The sequence below is a fragment of the Lampetra planeri genome, chromosome 15, assembly GCF_965212315.1.
Source record: "Lampetra planeri chromosome 15, kcLamPlan1.2.h2, whole genome shotgun sequence".
In the NCBI taxonomy this organism is placed as follows: Eukaryota; Metazoa; Chordata; class Hyperoartia; order Petromyzontiformes; family Petromyzontidae; genus Lampetra; species Lampetra planeri.
In genome coordinates, this window is record NC_136121.1 from 4,404,440 (window position 1) to 4,429,136 (window position 24,697).

General features: G+C 44.3%; 2 protein-coding genes across 2 annotated transcripts in view; one reads left to right on the forward strand and one right to left on the reverse strand.

Annotated features, from left to right (window-relative positions):
* LOC144722609 (relaxin receptor 1-like) overlaps nt 1-24,697 on the reverse strand; it is a 320,166-nt gene that overhangs the window by 33,574 nt on the left and 261,895 nt on the right. The window contains exons 11-12 of the mRNA XM_078600845.1: nt 18,691-18,762; nt 16,590-16,661 (exon numbers count right to left, since the gene is read on the reverse strand). Coding sequence (XP_078456971.1) covers nt 16,590-16,661; nt 18,691-18,762 — 144 coding nt within the window. The remainder of the gene's footprint in view (nt 1-16,589; nt 16,662-18,690; nt 18,763-24,697) is intronic.
* LOC144722610 (uncharacterized) overlaps nt 1-24,697 on the forward strand; it is a 65,900-nt gene that overhangs the window by 11,188 nt on the left and 30,015 nt on the right. The window lies entirely within an intron of this gene.

Below are 24,697 nucleotides of genomic sequence, written 5' to 3' on the forward strand. Positions count from 1 at the left end.
TATTGTAGTGTTTGAAGCTTCGCTGAAAGTAGATACCACAGTTAGAATGTATCTCACTGAAGGTAAAATTAAAAGGTGCAGCCCTGCAACTGCTTGTTCCTGGCACTGCTGGCAGAAGGGCCTTCACTAAGGGGAGCTCTTGAAGAGAGCTTCTCACAAACGGTATTTTGGCCTCCTCTTACATGCTGGCCATACATCTTGAGAGGGTTGAGAGTACCCACGCTGTACCCCACCACATGCCACCTGATCGACTGACTATGGTGTGCCTATACACTGATGGGTGGACAGACACAGGGGGATTAAGGAAATTACGTATTAAACTGAACTATTTTTATTTTACCAGGTAAGGCCCACATAACTATATAGCTCTTTTTCAGAAGCGACCTGGCCACAAATGATAGCTCAACGAAGTGGCTTATCACGTGGAAATGTATCTCAACCAAAGAGTCTAAACGCATGTTTATTTTAAATGTGGAGGGAAAACCCCGAGGACCCGAAGAAAAATCCACGCGATCGCAGGGAGAGCGTCTATAACTCCAAATATACAGCAGGCGTCAGGGACGGGATCGAACCCACGACCTCCTGCATACCAGGCGAGGTAGTAAACATCTCGCCACTGCAGCACCCTTGTATTCTAGAATTCTCCTGCTGCACTGTGGTAAGGTTCCACTGTGTGTATATGAAATACATTTAATAAATTACTCAACTTCATCACACTATTTTTTTAAATTAGTCTTGAATTCTCCTCAGACATTACTGAGCTTATAATTATATATATACAATGTACAATAAAACGTTGCCACATAATTAATTATTAATCATATTTGAGAGCACCTGATGCAACTGCTTAATGGCTTAATTATTTTTGTTTAAATGTCTAGAGTACATGGCGACATTAAAGTGCTGCACACAATGTGTTCATTGCCAAAGTGATCTTTCATACAAACATTGCGATGGAGAGATGTGCTTCCGATAAGGTCGTGTGACTGCTGAACATGTAAACGAAAGTAACACGGTCTGGAAATGGCGACTCTCATCTGAGCGTTGTTAATGAGGCTTTGCAGCTCAGATGTCGAGAATGATCCCTGTTCATTAAATAAATAAAAACATAAAGTCGCAAAGGACATCACTTAGTCACTCTCAATTGACGCTGTGCACACACACTAGCAGTGTTCCTGTGTTCCTGGCTACAACCATGAAATTACATAAGCTCACATAGTAAGAATCCCACCGGTCAAAAAATATTTGAAGTTACAGTGAGGGAAAAAAGTATTTGATCCCCTGCTGATTTTGTACGTTTGCCCACTGACAAAGAAATTATCAGTCTATAATTTTAATGGTAGGTTTATTTGAACAGTGAGAGACAGAATAACAACACAAACATCCAGAAAACGCATGTCAAAAATGTTATAAATTGATTTGCATGTTAATGAGGGAAATAAGTATTTGACCCCTCTGCAAAACATGACTTAGTACTTCGTGGCAAAACCCTTGTTGGCAATCACAGAGGTCAGACGTTTTTTTTAGTTGGCCACCAGGTTTGCGCACATCTCAGGAGGGATTTTGTCCCACTCCTTTTTGCAGATCTTCTCCAAGTCATTAAGGTTTCGAGGCTGACGTTTGGCAACTCGAACCTTCAGCTCCCTCCACAGATTTTCTATGGGATTAAGGTCTGGAGACTGGCTAGGCCACTCCAGGACCTTAATGTGCTTCTTCTTGAGCCACTCCTTTGTTGCCTTGGCCGTGTGTTTTGGGTCGTTGTCATGCTGGAATACCCACCCACGACACATTTTCAATGCCCTGGCTGAGGGAAGGAGGTTCTCACCCAAGATTTGACGGTACATGACCCCATCCATCGTCCCTTTGATGCGGTGAAGTTGTCCTGTCCCCTTAGCAGAAAAACACTCCCAAAGCATAATGTTTCCACCTTCATGTTTACCGGTGGGGATGGTGTTCTTGGGGTCATAGGCAGCATTCCTCCTCCTCCAAACACGGCGAGTTGTTGATGCCAAAGAGCTCCATTTTGGTCTCATCTGACCACAACACTTTCACCCAATTGTCCTCTGAATCATTCAGATGTTCATTGGCAAACTTCAGACGGGCATTTATATGTGCTTTCTTGAGCAGGGGGACCTTGCGGGCGCTGCAGGTTTTCAGTCCTTCACGGCGTAGTGTGTTACCAACTATTTTCGTGGTGACTATGGTCCCAGCTGCCTTGAGATCATTGACAAGATCCTCCCGTGTAGTTCTGGGCTGATTCCTCACCATTCTCATGATCATTGCAACTCCACGAGGTGAGATGTTGCATGGAGCCCCAGGCCGAGGGAGATTGACAGTTCTTTCGTGTCGATTTAAAGCTTTCGTAACTGCAGGGATTCATCTTCTTGGTTCTTTCGGTAAAGTCACGTAGAATGGAAATAATAAAATAAAACATAATAAAATAATTCTCACGACGTTTCGGCCACAACGCAAGCAGCCGTCCTCAGGTGAAGAACAGGTCTGTCGGGAAGACAGCGTCTGAAAGACGCTGAGGACAGCTGCTTGCGTTGTGGCCGAAACGTCGTGAGAATTATTTTATTATGTTTTATTTCATTATTTCCATTCTACGTGACTTTACCGAAAGAACCAAGAAGAGTTCTGTTGTGTTTCTTCCATTTGCGAATAATCGCACCAACTGTTGTCACCTTCTCACCAAGCTGCTTGGCGATGGTCTTGTAGCCCATTCCAGCCTTGTGTAGGTCTACAATCTTGTCCCTGACATCCTTGGAGAGCTCTTTGGTCTTGGCCATGGTGGAGAGTTTGGAATCTGATTGATTGATTGATTTTGTGAACAGGTGTATTTTATACAGGTAACAAGCTGAGATTAGGAGCACTCCCTTTATGAGTGTGCTCCGAATCTCAGCTCATTACCTGTATAAAAGACACCTGGGAGCCAGAACTCTTTCTGATTGAGAGGGGGTCAAATACTTATTTCCCTCATTAAAATGCAAATCAATTTATAACATTTTTGATATGCGTTTTTCTGGATTTTGTTGTTGTTATTCTGTCTCTCACTGTTCAAATAAACCTACCATTAAAATTATAGACTGATAATTTTTTTGTCAGTGGGCAAACGTACAAAATCAGCAGGGGATCAAATACTTTTTTCCCTCACTGTATTTCTTGTAAAATTTGCTCTGCGGCAGTGCTCACGTGCTGTTTACAGCCGAGGCAGTGGCGGGAGGTCCACATTCCTGTGACAGGGATGAGTCTATCCATACGACACATTCCGAGTAAAAAAATAAGGATAGAATGTGTCGTGTGTGTTGCAGTTGTAGTCGGCTTACACGCAGTAGAGACGCTATTTACGTCTCTACAAATGCATAACGATACACGTATTACAACAGCTGCTCTCTACTGAGACGGTACAGATGTTTGCTGTTCCAGTCAGGGGGGGCACCCTAGTTAATACTGTGGGTGTATTTACCAAACAATAAATGTTGTCCGCATCACAGTGGGTGTTAAATATTTCATGATGTAATTAGAAATGAGTAGGCCATTGTGTGCCAACGTCCTGGTCCAAACTTGTCCAATTCTAAAAATTATCCGCAATTTACTTCATTGGGATAACACGTAACAATTTTTCCCCCCTACTCGCAGACTAATGTCCACGCGCAAGCCAGTGCTAAATTGCCTTGTGTTTCAAGGGGACAGCTGCCAATGGGGGTTGCCCTTCGGATGTTTGAGATGAGATGTTATGTAAGGCGTCTTGAGTAGCTGAGGTACTTGAGCGAGTGGCACTGCAAATGCAAAACATTATTGACAGTCCTGAGGCTGAAGCCGAAATTCAATATTTCCATGATGTTGGCCATTCTCTCAATTGGCCATAACCGTTAACTTCCCAAAAAGTGGCCCCGATTTGATTGACCCCAGAGGAATTAAGTATTGAGTTGAACCCCGAGAACCAAATATATACTATATGAGCAGCATATTAATGAATAAAATAAAAAATTTACACGATGTGCATCATGTATGTAACATTGTTTACCAGGCCGACACAAATCTCTGTGGATCACACTGACGCTGGGTAAAATGAATGATGCATGTCAGCAGAAACGGATTCGCTATTGCAGAAACTCGTTAAAACTTAGTTTTGGCACGACTGTAACTTTCAGGGTGGCACAGTTCATTCTCTTGACACAAGCAAATTACAATGCAACTTTCCCCCCTATTTTATATTACAGTATTAGCGACGACAACAACAACAAAAAGCAGATGCATTCTTGTTTGTAACTACACTATAGACATGTCACCTCTATTTTAATACAAGTGGCACCTCATAATATAAGACCTTATAAATGCTTTCTGGCCCTACTTTGTATTTGGATATGTACCAGTTGTCAAAGTCACCATGTTTTCTTGGACTCGTTGGTTTGGGTTTGATTCCTAAGAAATAACCCTCGGCAATTTATGTTGAAATTTAACCAAATCTGTCAAATACCAAGGATGGTGTAGGGGCGGACAACTGAAATCCAGAGCTGGGTGCATTGCAGAGAGACCATTATGTGCTTGAATATACCCGACTAGCTGGATAAAAAGTGGACCATAAACCTATGGATTTCCAGCCTCCGCTGTTTTTGTCTGTTACGATGGGTTTCTCTTTGTCGCTTACAGATTTGGCGATTAGATGGCAGTACAACAAGTGGGATGCTGACATATCTGTAAGGACTGTTGAGCGATATCCAATTGTATCAGACGTGCAATCATTCTCTGCCATCACGATGCAATGCATCGTTGTAATTTGAAGTAACGATTCAAGAATGGATTTTTAAATGCTTTGATGAACTTAATGCCTCTAGCGGCTGCAGGGGTCACGTTAAACTATTATATACAGCATACGCATGACATAAAATAACGTATTCAGATGTGCACAATTTGATACTGGTAGGAACCTCCTGGTTACACCAGCCCACAGGGGATTATTGTGTCCGTTCGTCCGTCGTGCAGGGAGGGGCTGGGTGGGGAGGTGGGGAGGGGCTGGGTGGGGAGGGTGGGGAGGGGCTGGGTGGGGAGGGTGGGGAGGGGCTGGGTGGGGAGGGTGGGGAGGGGCTGGTCACCCCGTGGTGCCCTTATAAAACTCAACGTTTAACCTACTCACGCCGGCTTGTGCCCGGCCTCACAGTCGGGAATATTTGCGGAATACACCACGCCGCCGTTGACCCTGGCCATTGACCGAGCAACCCAACGTTCCTACCAGCTCCCTCCGCAGGAATGTGTTTAATGTATCGTGAGCGTAAACATCAAGAGTGGTAAATGACTGTGTGGTGCCACGACCGTGGAGCAACTCTGCAAGCACCGCGATTCCCCCTATCCCCCCCCTCCTGAGCGCGCGCGCACGCAGCACACACACGTAGTTACCCGGCGGGGGATCGCCTGGCACAACGGGTTTTCATCCGAAGGGCCCCTAGGTGGGGAGTCTCACGGTTTCCTGGTGCCAGGAGATTGTCCGACCCTCCCAGCACAAATTACATTGCGGCGCCCCTCGATTGGCTTCAAATTGTATGGGCGCACCAATGTTCACTGGGCCAGCAACAATGAGTTACGCACGACATCGGGGAAAGGGCTGGGGGGTAATATTAAGCGAGCAGAGCAGACAATGAGGGCGGTGGGGGGATCCTAACGCCATCGACCAAGTACACACACCGGGTGTGTATTCGCCAGCCGGACGCCCTCCCAGATTAAACCGAGTCAGGGATTAATGGGTACGGGCGCGGAGACAATGGGCCGAAAAATTACGAAACGTAACGCTCCATGAAAGGACAGAAAAACGTTCGAAAATCACAGGTAGGCGCACGATTGGCTGTGCAGGATAACGTAACCCCGGGTATTTTTTTTATCGAAATCAAGGGGCATAAAAAGGGGAGCCCGAAACGGTTCAAGTCAGTTCTCTCATTTCCGACCACCTGGCCGCCCAGACCGACTCCCTGCATGCCTCCTCGAGCCGCTCGCAGCATCCGTGTGACGCGAGCGAGTGCAGCAACGAGACAGCGATAGGTAAAGTCCTCTCTCATTTCCGCCACTCCGACTCTCACAGCATCCGTGCGACGCCGTGAGTGTGGCCGTGAGGTATGTAATAGGGCATGTGAGTATCTGGAGAATTGGGTAGTAATAGGTAAGGTTCTGCTCGCAGATTATTCCCTCCGGGCAGTACAGAGTTTTGCACCGCGAATAAAAACGTTAGCACAGAGCATCGGTGCAGTGTTGTGATTCGAGTGTGCGTGGAGGGACTGTCCGCCGGCGCGCGCGTGTTCGCGCAGCCATTTTAGAGCGAGTCTTAGTGCGGGTGCGGGGTAGCGGATAACCACCCGCAAGCGCGCGCGTGTTTGCGCAGCCGCTGTAGTGTTAATCGTGGGGCGTGTGCATTATAGAATCTGATCGCCGGTAGGGGCGCGCGTGCGCTCGCCGCCGCTGTAGCATTAGCGTTGGTGTGTGCGTGTGTGTGGAATAACCCCGCGCGGCGGTGAGCCAGTAATTTAGCTAAGTCCCTCAGAGGGGGCGCTAACGCGGGGGGGGCGATCACTCGGTCGGCGGGGGCCCGGCGGGGGCCGATCGATACGGTGGAGGAGGGAGTGGAGGAGAGAGTGGAAGGGGTGGATGTTGCGCCTCACCTGCCTGGCGAGGGCGGTGGGGTGGACGCAGGCCCCCACAACTGCCTTGATGCGTGAGTCATTTTATTACAGATGCAAGAAATTTCCCCAAACATGCGCACTACTCCAACTAAATATCTCAATGTCAATTACACTGTTTGCAGCACCCAAAGCACTGAACGGCTCCACTAAAGACGTGACAGCCATTCAGGAATATAACACCCCCCCCCCCGCTCTTCCTACCCCCCCCCTTTTTATGCTCGTTATCTGCCCCCTTACCTTTCCCCCTCCCCATATAAACGGTCAACTTCTTTGCTCGAGGCTCCCCCACCAGGGTGGAGGAGCAGTGAGCCCAATCCTTCACCAAGCCTGCCCGCGCATTCATCTCGAGGCCTTCTGCTTGTGGGTTGTATGACCAACCCCTACCACCCGCCACTTCTTGTCCTGTGATCGGTGCTATGTACCGGGGCTCGCACTGAGTTGAAATGAAAAAAAGAATACGAAAATAAAACTTCAGCTTCGACAAGATACGCACATTTGTTAAGTAAAATTCATGCAATTCACTGAGTTCGGGTAAGCCCGGTGCGGTGGCACGAATGTGTAGTCACAAAACACTTTTGTTTTACTTCTCTTGCTGCTTGCTCTTCCCGTGTAACTGTTCAAACTTTAACATTCCCCGCCAGTGTCTCTCTTTTTTTTTGTATTGATGACTACGTTCGGCGTGCCGTTTATTGCTTGGGTTCCCTTGGCACGTTTGGGCCTCAAGGGCTGGTGCTCGGCAGATCGCGATGAGAGAAACGGCAGCCTGTGTGTACGGTTTTCACTTTTTTCGAGAAGCGAGGCCTCAAGGAGAGAGAGACAAGGAGGTAATGATGACATCGCAATCAGCGCAAAGTGCTGATGATTTTTTTTTGTCAGGGCTGAGATTCACGTGGGGTTTTTGGGCGGCTGGGGAATGCCACTTCATAGGCAAGGGCTAATACAAGAACAGCAGAACCCCTCTTAACGACGGCCTGGTAACGACTTCGCTTAATGACGGGCCTCCATAGAGCCCAATATGTAGTGTATAGTGGTGTAGTGTTTAGTAGTGTATAGTGTAGTGTATAGTGGTGTAGTGTATAGTATCGTGGTGTATAGTGTATTGTATACTAGTGTAGTGTACAGTATAGAGGTGTAGTATATAGTAGTGTCGTGTAGAGTATATAGTAGTGTATAGTAAAACCCTTCTTAACGACCACCCCTGTTAACGACGAATCGCTTAATTACGGGCCTCCATAGAGCCCAATGTGTAGTGTATAGTAGTGTAGTGTATATTAGTGTAGAGTAGAACACCTCTTAATGACCACCCCCTATTAACAACGAATCGCTTAACGACGGACCCCCATAGAGCCCAATATGTTCACTTACCGACCATTCTCCCGTTAATGACGGGCTTTTGTAGGTGCAGTAAATATTAATGAATGCATTGATTAACCATGTTTCTTTTAATAATACGTATTTGCAAATTTATTTAGTATATTGATGTATTAATATCCATTGTTTAAATATGAATAAATACTTTTTTGGGTGAAATGGTGTAAATTTTGATTCTGTCAGAACGAATTAAGCCTTTAACGTGTATTTCCTATACTTGCTTAACGACCAAATCACTTAACGACCGGTTTCGTGGAACCAATTACCGTCCTTAAGGGTTCTACTATACAGTGATACCCCGATTAGTGCCCTCACGTTTTACACACATCCGCTGTAACGTGCCCTCACGTTTTACACACATCCGCTGTAACGTACTCAATCTATTTATACCCAATCCCGTTCCATGGACTGTGTGGTACACGTTTCCATAATGTACTGGAGATTTACGAACACTTCCACGAAGGGCCACAATTTTTTTTACATTGCACGGCGAACATTCAGGTGCCAAAATGGTGCCCAAGCATTAAGCGTCCCCTGACTAGCGATAGTATCTTTCATTTGTACATGGTACACGTACTCTATTCATCTCCCCCCCAGGGCCGGATCATGGTCCCGTGAGGCCCCTGGGCACATGTCTTTTAGAGCCCCCCCCCCCCGCTTTCCTATATTGGTGACTTTCTTGCCTTCCTCCTCGCAAAATCATTCATTAGATTGTCAAAATCTATCTGTCTGACAAGGTCTGACTCTGTTTACATAAGTGACAATAAGCTGAGACGTGTTTGGCACATGCTACTCTGCAGCTAATTTTTTATTCTGCCTAAAAGGGAAAATTTCCACTCACCCTGGCAGTTTGTCACTGGCAAAGTTAGAAAAAGCCAAAGTGCCACGAAAACATTGGGGAACACTGACTGCAGATTAAGTGCCTGCAACGTCTCAAGCAATTTAGTTGGGCACTTCTCACCCTCAGAGTCAAACATAAAAGATTGGATGAGTTCGTTGGAAAAGTTCATGTCCAGGTCTGATGGATATGCAGCGGAGAGTGCATTTACCTTTTCCACTATGACATCACTGTTAGATATCTGAACTGACATAAAAAGAACTCCAAAGAGACTGGTCAAACGCTTGTAAGCGTCCAAGCCATGTTCAAGGCATGCTACTAGCTTATTAATGACCACAAACAATGTTTCTATTTTGAACTTCTCTGCCCTTTCAAAAGCCTCAAACTGGTCTTGCTGTCCCACCACAAAATCCCTCAATGAAGACAAAAGCTGTGCTGCTACAGAGATGTCAATGTCACTTTTCTGTAGGTGCATGCTTGTAGCGTGGAACCGGTCAAGTATGATGTCCTAGAAATGTGCCATTAACACCATCTCTAAGGTGTCCAATTTGAGACATAGTCCAGTGGCCTCAATTCGACTCTGCCTGAGCACTGCACTGAGTACTGGACAGCGATTTTAATGTCAGTCAGACATCTGTCTTCCGAAAGACTTTCCCCCACCTGTGTGTGGATGAAGAGCAAAATGTGTACAGTGACAGAAACATGTTAAAAAGACTCGTCAGCCTCTGGGCTACTGCCATCTAAGGTGTTAACACCAACTAAGTTAAGTGAATGCGCTGCGTAAAGCACATACTCTATCAGGGGTTTTTTTTTAATTTCAGGTGGGCCTGTAGTCCATTGGAATAGCTCCACCACATTCCCGCTGCTGTTAACAAACCGGAATATGAACGTCAATTTGTCCACATGTGACAGGTCTGGGGTGGAGTCAACAATTATTGAAAAATATTTGGCATCCCGAATCTCATCTGCTATTGTTTGGCGAGGTTTCTGACCCATTAGCTCAATGAGTTCTTCACACATTGTTGATGACACATAGAACACTGTGCCACTTCCTTTTCTGCCAAACCTTTTAAAATGTTCAGCAAAGAATGGGTCAAATTGTGATAGCAATTCTAGGATGCCAAGGAAATTACCGTTATGGGTTGACCCAAACCATTCATCATCTCCCCTAAATGCAAGTCCTCTTTCACCCAATGACTTGATCACTGCTACAACTCTTTTCAAAATGTCCCTCCAGTATTTACGTTCCCCGTTAAGTTGCTGCATGAGATCTGCATCTATAGCACTGCACTTTGTCTGCTGGTGCAAGGCAAGCATGCATGATCTGTGTTCTGCACTCTTTTCATGTTCCCCTATTCTTTCAGAGTGCTTCCAGTCACTAAACCCTTGACTAAAGCCACCAAGCTTTCTGGAGAACAGTTTGCATGCAAAACAGTCCACATAACCTGTTGATGGTGAGTACAGTAGCCACTGTCTAGAAACCTTCTGCCCATTTGGCAATATACAGTTTAGAAGTTCATTGTTGAAACTTCTAGTCTTTCCACCAAGCGCTCTATCTCGGACTGAAGCTGGGTATTTTCCCTGCGGTTTTGGAAGGGGACTGCTCCTCTATCAATAAGCACTGAGTTAAAAATGTTAATATAAGCACTTTGCTATAATGCAGGGTCAGTGACCTCATAGCACCAGGAATGGCTTGGTTGTTGATTTGATTCTTGTGAACTGCCCAACTGCTCCTGAGGTGGAAATGATGGTTCTTGTATACCATTAGCTGTTGAGGGTTTGCCTTCAAAGGATGGATCTGGGAGAGTGACAACATTACTGGAAACTGAACTAGTGCTAGTTCCTTCCTCACAGCTGACAATAGTGCTGCTGCTGTCATCATTATTACTATCAGAGGGTTTTGGAAAGAAGTTGGCAATGATTGGAACACTTTTAAACAAAACTGCCTCTTGCTTCCTTTTTTTTGAAAGCACCACTATTCCAACGTTTGTGGTCCATATTTCAGAACTAGTATGCTATTTATATGAATATATTTATAGCATTTTAACTGCATGCCTATACAAATCACCATACGTCGATGGTGATTAACTGTGAGCCGCCAAAAACAGGTTTTTCGATTTGTGCACACACGAATGGCAGGATGTGCATGCATAATGTGCATGCGTAATATGCATGCGTAACACTATGATTCAATGTGAATACTCAAACCAATACTAGATTGTAATTTATATGAAAACATGAACCGCCCCCCGCCCCCTCTGGTCCTCGTGTAGTGGCGTAACGCGTGCAGGGTTTGCAAACAGCAGTTGCATTCATGTACGGAGTTGCAAAACGTGAGGTCAGCTCAGGATAAGCAGGTGCAGGCGGGAGGCCTGGGTGACAGCAGACAGAGAGACGCCAGCAATTAGGGAAAGAGGCAGTGATTGGCTGGCTGCAAATGCGAACGTGGAGTAGGCGCCACGGAGGCGAAAGATAGAGGCGATAAGGGGGAGAACACGTGCAAGAGACGCTGGAAAAACGCCGGCTTGATGAGGGCCATCTGAGGGCACTTAATGAAGAGGGGGTTATAAGGGGAACGTGTGAGGCAGTGGAGTTGAGTTGGTTGGAGATGAAGTAGTGAAGAGATTCAAGAGAATTCCAGGACTTCGCCCTCCACACATCGTCCTCCCCAGCGGTGTTGGCTGAACCCCCGCTGGGGGAACGGTCGAGATTGGAGGTGCGGGTGTAGACAAGTTAGCAGTGGAGAGGCTAGTGGAATCTTCAGTCTGAGTGTGATAGGCTAGCGGGGTGAGAAGCTAGCAGAGTATACAGAGAGAGTCCGTGACAGGCTAGGAGAGTGGGGAGTAATAGGCTAGCGGAGCGAGAGAGAGTAAGCTCGAAGTAGCAGGCTAGCAGAGGAAAAGTTCGCGACAGGAGTGAGTGGTATTGAACAAGAGGAGAATCCGTGTGGGATGCTGTGAATAAATTGACACGGGAGAAAATACGAAGTTGCCCACGTGAATAAACACCACACTACACTCGTACCTGATTGGCGCACAACGGACGATGTCACATTTACCCTCTCTCTTTAAGACCAAAATATGAGGAGGATATCTCCACAACTCTGGCTGTCGCCTGATGAGTTGTAATTACGGGCCAAACATCGTACTCGAATGGTAAATGTTGAGGGTTTACTCTCCAACACAGCGGTGTGCTGAACTAGTAACGAATTGTGTTGTTTACGTGACAAACCTTACTAATTGGCTGTGTCGGATGGTGGCGGGTTTAACGACACATGTTTACGCAATCTAACCCAAAAAAACCAAACCTCAATTATGCATACAATATTGACCAGCAACGCATCACATGATGAATTCAGAGTTTAAGAATGAAAACCCAGGTTGAAAAAGTACGATTTTTTGCAGTTTTCAAAAGATATTTGAGCAACAGCAAAACAATTGAAAAATACTCAAGACGTCAGCCTCAGATACAGCCATTTCTATAAGTGCTCTCTTGCAATTCATCTTCACAATGGAAAAGCAAAGTTGTCTTAATGCTATAAATTGTTTGGCAGCTGGCATTACTGACCAAGCATTAAGCGTGTAACATAACCCATGGAACTGCTTAACAGTACATGTAATCCATTGTGTGCTGATGTCCTGGCCAAATGTGGGCGCTTATCCATTATATCTAGTTACCAAATTGTTCTTCCCAGAAGACCTATTAAAGCTAAACATGCATGCACTTAAATTACAATAATTATGATATATTGTAGATGGTAACTGGCACGATAAAATACTTGGTACGATTACGATAGTTTTGTTTAAAAAAAGGTACGGGCGCAGTCCTGAAATCTCGCCACTGCTGGCAGAAGGGTTTTCACTAGAGAGAGGTCAAAATAGCTCCTCTAGAGAGTAATTTGTCCTACTCTTCCACGCTGGTCAGATGTATTTCAAGAGGTGGGAGCACCCACACTTTACCCAACTACACGTGACTTGCCGATCAACTGACTATGGAGAACCCATTCATATTGCTTCCTGGACAATGGAAGGTGGGAAGGATGAATGAAAATGCCTGTGCATTGTTCCAGCTAAAACTATCAACTATTTTTTTTATTTTACCAGGTAAGGCACACTGAGCTATACAGTGAGGGAAAAAGTATTTGATCCCCTGCTGATTTTGTACGTTTGCCCACTGACAAAGAAATTATCGGTCTATAATTTTAATTATAGGTTAATTTGAACAGTGAGAGACAGAATAACAACAACACAATCCAGAAAAACGCATGTCAAATATGTTATAAATTGATTTGCATTTTAATGAGGGAAATAAGTATTTGACCCCCTCTCAATCAGAAAGAGTTCTGGCTCCCAGGTGTCTTTTATACAGGTAATGAGCTGAGATTCGGAGCACACTCATAAAGGGAGTGCTCCTAATCTCAGCTTGTTACCTGTATAAAAGACACCTGTTCACAGAAGCAATCAATCAATCAGATTCCAAACTCTCCACCATGGCCAAGACCAAAGAGCTCTCCAAGGATGTCAGGGACAAGATTGTAAACCTACACAAGGCTGGAATGGGCTACAAGACCATCGCCAAGCAGCTTGGTGAGAAGGTGACAACAGTTGGTGCGATTATTCGCAAATGGAAGAAACACAAAAGAACTGTCAATCGCCCTCGGCCTGGTGCTCCATGCAAGAGCTCACCTCGTGGAGTTGCAATGATCATGAGAACGGTGAGGAATCAGGCCAGAACTACACGGGAGGATCTTGTCAATGATCTCAAGGCAGCTGGGACCATAGTCACCAAGAAAACAGTTGGTAACACACTACGCCGTGAAGGACTGAAATCCTGCAGCGCCCGCAAGGTCCCCCTGCTCAAGAAAGCACATATACATGCCCGTCTGAAGTTTGCCAATGAACATCTGAATGATTCAGAGGACAACTGGGTGAAAGTGTTTTGGTCAGATGAGACTAAAATGGAGCTCTTTGGCATCAACTCAACTCGCCGTGTTTGGAGGAGGAGGAATGCTGCATATGACCCCAAGAACACCATCCCCACCGTCAAACATGGAGGTGGAAACATTATGCTTTGGGGGTGTTTTTCTGATAAGGGGACAGGACAACTTCACCGCATCAAAGGGACGATGGATGGGGTCATGTACCGTCAAATCTTGGGCATTGAAAATGTGTCGTGGATGGGTATTCCAGCATGACAATGACCCAAAACACACGACTAAGGCAACAAAGGAGTGGCTCAAGAAGAAGCACATTAAGGTCCTGGAGTGGCCTAGCCAGTCTCCAGACCTTAATCCCATAGAAAATCTGTGGAGGGAGCTGAAGGTTCGAGTTGCCAAACGTCAGCCTCGAAACCTTAATGACTTGGAGAAGATCTGCAAGGAGGAGTGGGACAAAATCCCTCCTGAGATGTGTGCAAACCTGGTGGCCAACTACAAGAAACGTCTGACCACTGTGATTGCCAATAAGGGTTTTGCCACCAAGTACTAAGTCATGTTTTGCAGAGGGGTCAAATACTTATTTCCCTCATTAAAATGCAAATCAATTTATAACATTTTTGACATGCGTTTTTCTGGATTTTTTTGTTGTTATTCTGTCTCTCACTGTTCAAATAACCCTACCATTAAAATTATAGACTGATAATTTCTTTGTTAGTGGGCAAACGTATAAAATCAGCAGGGGATCAAATACTTTTTCCCTCACTGTATAGCTCTTTTTCAGGAGCGACCTGGCCACAAATGATAGCTCAACGAAGTGGCTTATCGTGTGGAAATGTATAGCAGCAAAATACTCTAAATGCATGCTTCTAAATATGGAGGGGTGCGTCAGGGTCGATATCGAACCCACGTCCTCCTGCATACCAGGCGAGGGAGTTAACATCTCGGCAACGTGGTGCCCAGTTATGATCGAACCCCTCGACCTTTGTCTTGTGAGTCCAATGTGCTAATCTTTAAACCTTGACAGCAATGTTGTTGACGTGATATACTATACTAAACAAGTATTATATAGTAAATTACATGCATCTAAAGAATGGGACTAAGCTAGGAATCATTCTGCTCATTTGGCAGAACACATTTTTGTTATCCTTTAAGATTTTCTCATGAAGAATTAATAATTAAGACATTCAAAAGAGAATTAGAATTTAAACACATTGCAATCACATTCAAAGTTACGTGTTTAATTACCAATTGGATACCTTTACATTTTTTGTGAGCATTAAATCTAATGGTCTCATTTTGCGAGCAATTAAAAAACTTGGAAATGAAAGAGCGTGTAAATATTAACATGAACAAATCATGACGTTCCGTTTCATAAATGGGACCACGAGGTTAAATCTCAAAAGAGAGGCAGTGCTAATGAATGAAGTGTTTTATTAAGTAATGTAAAGTTTACTTCGATTATATTCTTACTCAGGATACCTACTATGCAATAGTTTTCAAGGAGGCATTACAAGCTCCCGTTATTTTCACTTCTACAGATATGCATTGGGTGCCGCCGTGGCAAAGTGTGGTGGGCTAAAAAGGGACTACTCCCACCTCTTTCAAGAAGTCTGGACAGCGTAGAAGAAGAGGGCAACATGTCATCTTCAGGGTCTGTCTAGAGCTCCTTATAGTGGCATGAGCGGGTAATTGCAAGGCTACATATTTATATATTTTTTTATTTTGCTGTTGCCTTTGATATGGACTATGCTCGGTGTGATGGGTACGGACATGAAGGCACAGTCAGGTTGCCACCTTTCTGATGGACCAAACCCTGACAGTTCTCAGTAGTCAGCCTCGGTCGGTAGAAACTGTGATGCAATTCAACACAATGTCGGTACCAGATCTCGGTACAAATCCATTCCTGCCACCCGAACACAGATGCCAATTGCTGATCTGTCCAACCCGGCCAAGTGGGAACTTTCGGGAAAAGCTTTTTTTGCTGCTAAGCATGTGATTGGAACGTGATGGCCAATCACACAAACAGCTCAAACACAGAGTTGTGTAAATCCCTTCATCCTCTGTCATGAGTCACACCCATTGTCCTCTCTCACCACCACCACACCTTGCTGGCTGAGTGGCTGCTTGTGATTCCAGGCATGAACCTGCATGCCTGGAATATAAAAAAAATCACACGTATAAAGAATATAAGTGTGTGTGTGTGTGTGCATGTTTGTTTGGTAATGACAACAACAATAAACGGAGCGCCGGGTGGCTAAAACACTGCAAATTGGCAAAGTAGGGGGCACAGGTCGTGCATCTGCCAGTCATCTCAGTCAGTCAACCCATGGCATCTGAGTCTGTCCCGTGACCTGCCAGCGGGTGTTCGACACTTCACGTGGTCTTAAAGTGCACATAGCCTGGCACAAGTGCCATGGTGATGTTACCACCACTTAGTGGTGAATGGCGGTTGTTGTTGGTAATGAGCGGGGAACAGTGCTCTGTTTACTGTGTACAGATATCAGTGTCCTAGATTCAATTCCTGGCTAAGAACAACATCGGTGGAAGGTGAAATCTAAAATTGGTCATTGAGGCTCCTCTAAGTCAACTCAGCATTAAATTACTCTACGTGGTGTGTTGTGATTTCCACTGGAGAGACAAAGGTGGCTGGGAGCGGTGATGACCACACCACCCCTCTTGGGCTTTTCCTGCCTTTAGAGGTGCTCACTAACAGACTGTAGGGGAAAGTGCCATGTGCACATATATATGTGTATGCATTATATGTTCCAATACTTACAAATTTGAAAGCTCTTGCAAATTCTGGAAGATGTTCAGCGGCAGCTTCTGGATTTTATTTGCTGAAATGTCACTAGAAAGAAAATATAAATAAATATTGTCATGGAGCAAATTAATACAGAATAATGGTTAGTAATAAATGTTATGCTTTGCCCAAAAAGCCATAATCCATGTAAGATTTACACAGCAATTTGGCATGCATTCATTCTCATCGGTACATTCACCATCATTGATCCAGGCCTCCATGAAGGCTCTCACTTTGTGACCCCAATGTTTATTATCTTAATAAGCAAAATAAAAGACAATGGAAATTCATAGAATTAATAATCCAAGTAACTCATTAACAATATATATCATTAGGCCTCTCATGGTCTTGCGATGTTACAATCCATCTAGCTGCTGTACACAAGCTGATATAATCTCTGCTGTGGATGTCACCCTGGGCTTATTCGCCAAATGATTTATATGCCCACGCAATTATAAATACTACCTTATACGTCTCTACTGGTTTCGAATTCAATATTATAATTGGTGAAATCTCTCTGCGAAACACTGAAAGCCCATTTATCCTACTTACCTTCGAACTACATGACCTATCATTTACTCTCTCACTCTGCCTACAGTACTGTTTTGTCGTTTGTGCTCATTCAAACTTACATACATTGTGAAGCCACTCTTTTTCCTGTACCCTTCTATTGTAATCATGCTGCTTGTGTTGTATTATTTAAATGTGTTTTTAGCGACGAAATACAAAAGCATGATGTCGCAAGCAAAGCCTACACCTTCAAAGTACTAGTAAAGAAATGCTAATAATGTCTGCTTTATTTATCCATGAAAGTCTCACTCAGGCGCATGATTCATTTTCAGCACTGGTATGTTTGGCCAATTACTTCAAATTAGTGTCATTCACACTCAAGGAATGATACTCAACAAATCTGCACAGATGGGTTAATGGACCCACTTGTCATACTGCTGTTTCATGGCTGCCCCACTACCCAGCAAGTTTGGAGTCTCATTGCAAGTGATGATTTCCTGAAGGTCCACAAAGCTTGGGTCCAAAGAGCTGCATTGTAGGCATGTGGCAATCTTACTACTCTCTCTTTCAACCCGAGACGAACATAAGACATTGCAATCAGGCTTCCCTTTCCAGCGACGCATTATCCAACCCTTAGCGGACTACCCAACGTTACGTTTGCTTAAAACTACTCCTACTCAATAAGTCTATATCTTGGGGAGTTTTGCAACTGCAACTTAAAGGACAAAAATATCAGTGTGGCTATGTATAGACAATGGAGTAGGACTCCGTTCATCTGAGGTGATGTGGGGAACAAACATCGTGGATCCTATTATCCACAATGCCATCTACGAAATGACTCCACGTATCCGTGCGGGAAAATAATGTGGATAATCGCGAGGTAATAGGAACAATAGAGGTTAATAAATAGGGGTGTTGCAGACCCTGCGGATTCTGCTGTAGAGTCTGCTCTGTGCCAATGAGCCCTTATGCATTACATGTGAAGAGGAGTCGGAGGCTGGTTACGCACTTCTTTATTATTCAAACCACAGCCACACTCGTTCCTAAAACCAACCCCGAACACGCGTTTAACAGCTCCTTTTAAACCCTCCATCTCAGTCCGTGTGACGTCAGTGCCTTTTAACCCTTGACTCCCGTCGAGTGTATTCCCACGCGTGTGATTGGTGTGTGCTATGCTGAGTGCGGAGATTTCGTGTCTGTGTGGCGCGAGTGCGTGAGGATGTCTCGCAGATCCCCTACACATGGACCAACTGTTTGAGCAAGTAATGTTATCAAGCACTTAATAAACTGGGCATGGTATGGCAAGCACCACTCCCCAGCTGCCTTTGTCTCCCCAGTGCTATATACACACATACTGTGTCAGGTATTGATTTTAAGTTTGTCTCCTAAATTAAACAAGTGTTTAACAAAAAAAAGAATCGGTCATGATCAATCCACTGCTGGATGAAGGCCTCCACAAGCTCAAATCCACTCCTTCCTTTTTGTTCACCAAAAACAAAACACGCTGCCATTGAATTCACGTGTACAAACATATCAATGGCATGGTTAATGAGAGGCTTGTTCTTACAGTTCTCCCAGCTTCTTCAGAGGTGAAAATGTATTTTCGCCAAGAAGACTGAGTGCATTTCTCTGCAGAACCCTGCAACACACAAAAACAACACAGGGGAACAACCAGGCACGACAACCATATCAGTACCTTCCCTTTGGGTTAGGCTATGTAATGATCTGGCCAAATTGACACCCTCCACCACCAGAGAGACGCAGAAATTAAATTGTCACGCCGTGTACAAGCGTTCAACGCCCCAATTATTATTGTTGTTACAGCTCACTCAGCGGTGAGTTGAAGAACATTTCTCGCAGCCATATTTATCAATTAGATAATGACATTTTGCTTGAAACTGCGCCAAGAGTGTTCAGGTCAGAAACCAGGATGTCAGAATAACTGAAGGTGCTTGATGCCGGTTCAAGATCGCACCATGTCTGTCCAGTGCTCGCCGAGCTGTATTGACTTGCGGATGTCGAACGAATACATTATAAGATCGCGCTTATTGCACACAAAGAGCTTTACACAAATTAACAACAATACCTTGCTGATATCGTGAGGGAGCATAAACCATCACGTGAACACCGGTCATCCTCGCAGCAGCTTTTGGCTAGCCATTGAACAAAGACGGTCACTACATCACCCGCTTTCAGATGCCCTTCTGTGGCTATCTGGAACACTCTTTCTTCGGATATTAGGAAACCAATGGAGCTATACACTTTTATAATCTAGATTGGAAACTCATTTCTTTAGAACATATTTTTGTATTTCTTACCCTGCACCTCAGATTAGCACGGTTGTCTGTTCGGTGTAAAAGAAGTTCAACATACTCTTAGGTTATTTCGATAAAGTCACGTAGATAGGGAAATAAATAAATAATAGATAACGAGGTTTCGATTGCAACAATAAGCGATCATCCTCAGGCGAAAGAGAGAAACATGCCTCTGTGACAAGGCATTATATAGAGGGGGGAGGGGAGGCCGCAAAGGGGCGAGAGGGTGGGGATAAAATTCAAAGAGGGCTTGGATGAAAGAGAGAAAAGAAATGTGACAAGGAAGCTGAGATATCAAACTTAACAACATTTTAAAAGGTAATGCAACTCAGAGAGTCTGCTAACACAACAGTTAACACTTTACCTGGTTGATCCAGTCCTACCAAAGATTGCTAAATTTTGCATCCATCTTCTCGGTTGAAATTATGTCTGAGTTGCGTGGAAAACCTCCCCGTAGAGGCGGTTCAATCTTGATTCAAATCTTTCAATAATCAATTTATAACGCGCGCCAATTTGCGGACGTAACGGCTGCAACTCAGAGGCGCAGAGCCAAGCTCAGAGTCGCTCGAAAGTGTGGTTGTAGAGGTGAGTTTTTAAGTGTCTCTTGAAGGAGACAATTGAGGTGATCCTGCGAATATGCAGAGGGACTGCGTTCCAGACTGTTGGGGCAGCCACCGAGATGCGGCGCATAGACGTGACCATCCTGGATCTTGGTATCAACATACAGTACATACATAGCACTCAAGAATCTGAAGGTCGTGAGTTAAAATTCCAGTTGGGTTCTACTCAAGATATCATGTCTGAGTAGATACAATCCACAATTTCGAGTGGTTGCCCTATGGCAGGGACAGCCATCAATATGTGGAACTTGCACTATTTGCTTAGAGCCACCAACACAGACGAGCACCACCCCATGGAGATCATTTGGCATGCAAAAACAACAATGGATGAACATAAGGTGAGACTCTCGGTGCAGAAATTGGTTGCAGATGCCCAATGCTGGCTGAAGGGCCTCCACTAAAGGGAGCTCCAGAGACCCCTTCCAGAGGGCATTTGGCCTACTCCTCCGTGGTGGCAAAACATCTTAGAAAGTGGTGGAAGTACTCACACTTTACCCCCATCGCATGCAACCTGCCCATCGACTAACTGCAGTGCACCCCGTCTGCACTGCCGGGGGCGGAGGATTTTCAGAAACGTGCACTGTTGTTTCGGCTGCAGCACCAGGAGATTTAATCGGCGCCCTCTAGGCTGAAAATCCAATGCGCTCACCATTACGCTATGGCAGTGCGACATCGGCAAACACAGTGCACCTTAAAAAAATTAACCCGTAAAAACAAAGTTTTTCACTATAAATCCTTTATATGCGTGGCAGCTAGAGTCCTCTCGTCCTCTGGCTTGAGATGGCTGCCACCTATGGGTCAGATGATTGCCTGCCACCATTAAGCAATTGGTAATTAAATATAAAAAAAAAATCCTAAAATGTTGAAAATTTTGGAAACATTTTTTCACGAAAATAAATTGTCACGCACAACGAGTCTGTGTGCAAAATGTCAGCTCGATTGGATCACGGGAAGTGGGTTAAAAAACGACCGAAAGATTTGCACGGTCGTAAGCGCGCAAGCAAGCAAGCAAGTGAACGTAATATAAAGGATTTAAAAAAAATGTACCCGTAAAAACAAAGTTTTTCACTATAAATCCTTTATATGCGTGGCGGCTAGAGTCCTCTCTTCCTCTGGCTTGAGATGGCTGCCACCTATGGGTCAGATGATTGCCTGCCACCATTAAGCAATTGGTAATTAAATATAATATTTTTTTTCTTAAAAAGTGTAAAATTTGGGAAAAAAATTTCACGAAAATTAATTGTCACGCACAACGAGTCTGCGCAAAATGTCAGCTCGATTGGATCACGGGAAGTGGGTTAAAAAACGACCGAAAGATTTGCACGGTTGTAAGCGCGCAAGTAAGCAAGCAAGTGAACTTAATATAAAGGATTTTTAAACAACACACACACACACGAGCTCATTTGATCTTGGGTGGGTGGTCTAATTCGAACACGGGACCTCGGCGGAGCTGAATCAGCACTCGAGCACCTTGAGCCGCTCAGCCACCACAGGAGGCTATACAAATTAATAATAATACTTTCAGATTAAATGTTAGGTGCGTTAGTCATGTTCTGCAGGTTCTCTTGCCATGCGCCACTCTTGGGGAAAAGCGTCGATATGCTGAATCTTGTTGGCATTTAAGAATGTGTTGGTATGAGAACACTGAGTGGACATGACAATTGTAAACGCATGAGAATTGTTGCATTAATTAGAATTAAATATAAATTAGTATATGTGCACATTGTCCTGCATATACGTACATATATAAGCAATTGCACTTATATACAATTACATATATATCTATACTCTTAGGTTCTTTCGGTAAAGTCACGTAGGTATGAAATAAAATAAATTAAATTCCGACGTTTTGGGCGTAACACAAGCGTCCGTCATCAGGTGGGACAACCACAGCAAGAAACAATTGCTGAAGCGGGCAAAAGGGCTGCTGTAACAAGAGGTTATATAGGTAAGAGAGGGGGGAGAAACCAGGGAGGAGAGATAGAGAGAAAACTTCAAATCTATATCTATATATCTCTCGCAGGGTAATGGCATACAGAGCAAGCAAATGGAAATGCACCAATATGTTGGCACTTATCAGCGGACAATGAAATCATTATTTGATTATAATAAAATGCTCTGAAAATGCCTTTAATTCAGCAACAATCATTCTGATCACGAGCAAATCCTTGTAATGTGTTACCCCTTAAAAATGTACAAACAGGCTACGGATGACGGTGTTTATATTATGTTGGTAATTATAAAGCATAGCAGCAGTGGCACCATTTTCAAGAGTTAGCCATTGTGTTCCATAGCAATTCCAAAGCTTTTCCTAGCCATTCTATCTCAAGTGTTACTCATCATAATTACATGACATTAACGTTTAATGCAAAAGATAGATTGTTTTCATCTCTGTACATTATACAAATACAGTGCAGGAATTGATGAGATGCACTTTAATTGTGATTGGATGGCTTTGTGGTTAGAGTACCCGACTCAACCAGAAGATTTCTAGTTCTGATTATGGTGTTTGTGAATTCAACCAATTACAACTCATGGGTCCATAAATTGAGTACCACTTTGTCAGAGGTCAACAGTGGTTTTATTTGAGAAAACTACCCGCCACCACGGAAATGTATGCTTGGTTTATAGCAGAAAGACAATTTGACTGAAAATGGCTAATTAAATCATGTATAGTCCTTTGTGAGTCAACTGCTCCATACCATGTGGGGGTTGCTTGACCATACTTCACAGTGCTCGTCGAGCTGCACTGGCTACCGGTTGCCAAACGAACGCTTTGTAATGTCGCACTCATTATACACAAAGTGCTTTCCACAAATGAACCACAGTACCTTGCTGATCTATTTAAGGAGCATAAACCATCACGCAAAGTCTGGTCATCCTCACAACAATTTTTAAGCTGGCCATCAAAAAGATATGGTCACCACATCGCGCTTTTCAAATGCGCTTCTGCAGCCGTCTGGAAGGCTCTTCCTTCCGATATTAGGAAGCTACTGGATCTATGCCTGATAACTTGATCTAAATTGTCTTATGGTTGTTATTGTTAGACTTGCATCCCAATGGGATTTTCGCACACAAAGTTGATATACGGTGCTTTTTTCTGGAAGATTTTACTAGTTTTTCCTGGATGCTTCTGTTGCGTGTCATCACTTTAAGATGTTCTTTGTTCATGTTTTGTTTGTTGTGGTTGCACCCGAGTCAAGAGCCTCATGGCTCACAGGGCTATACCTAAAACATGACACTGAAAGTCTAGATTGAAAACTAATTTCTTTCGAACTGCTTTTGTGTTTAGTTTGTTGTCCTTCCCCCGCACCTCCAATTATCCGTTTGTATGGTATGAAAGAAGTTAAACATACGTAAATATAAGGAGGTGGCAGGAGGAGAGGCCAGGAGCAATTCAGATATCCCACGACTTTATCAGATATCCAAAACATAATCAGATATCCCATGCCATTATCGGATACCCCACGGCATAATCAGACGTTCACTTGGCCTAACGGTAGCACGTTCACCGCTTATTGAAGAGGTTTACGGAAAGAATCTGGCAGCTGCCCTGGTTAATACTGCGCTGTGGTATGAACCATGCCGTCTACTTTACAGTGGACATTAAATATCCACTGACATCATTTGCAGGGTACAAATTTGCCAAAATAAAAAAGCACCCACAATTCTTTGGTTCTTTCGGTAAAGTCACATAGGTATAAAGCGTGGTCTGCTGCTGAGGCAGACTGTTTTAAAATGTTTGAAATGGGTGTAGCTCAAGGGTTATAAATAAGTGGCCGGGGCTAGTGATGTTAATGTGACAAATTAGCATGTAAATGTAAGATAGGAGAGCGGCCTCCTCGACGAGGGCACGGAAGTGGCTATGTTAATTATAATTTACATGCTAATTTCTCACATTAACATCATGCTAATCCCTCACATTAACATAGCCACTTCCGTGGCCTCGTCGAGGAGGCCGCTTTCCAATCTTAGTTACATGCTAATTTCTCACATTAACATCACTAGCCCCAGCCACTTCTTTATAACCCTGAGCTACACCCATTTAAAACATTTTGAAACAGTCTGCCTCAGCAGCAGACCATGCTTTATACCTACGTGACTTTACCGAAAGAACCAAAGAATTGTGGGTGCTTATTTTGCCCCCCCCCTCCCCTATTGGCAGACCAATGCCACAGGTCACTCTTGAAAATTGTATTATTCTGGTCTTTTGAGGTCTAACCTGGTCAAACAAAATAAACTTGAACTGATGTTAGCCATAATTCTAGATTAGAAGCTTTCGTGACTGCAAGGATTCATATTCTTAGGTTTTTTTCGGTAAAGTCACGTAGGTAAAACATCAAAATTAATAAAAATCAAATAAAAATCACGACGTTTCGGAGGCAACACAAGTCTCCGTCATCAGGTGGGACCGTCACAGCCAGATTAGCTGCATCAAGTGAGGCAATGATTCAAGATGTAATCCCTTAAAAGCAAGTTGAGGGGGGGAGGAGAGGGGGGGGGGGCTCATCAGAATGTGGTAGCCAATGAATGGAACGTATCGGGAGGGAGGGGGGGCGGGGCTCAAAGACGGCACGGAGTGCCACGTACAACTCCTCGGGAGGGGGAGGGGGGCGGGGCCAAAAGGATGGACGACGGC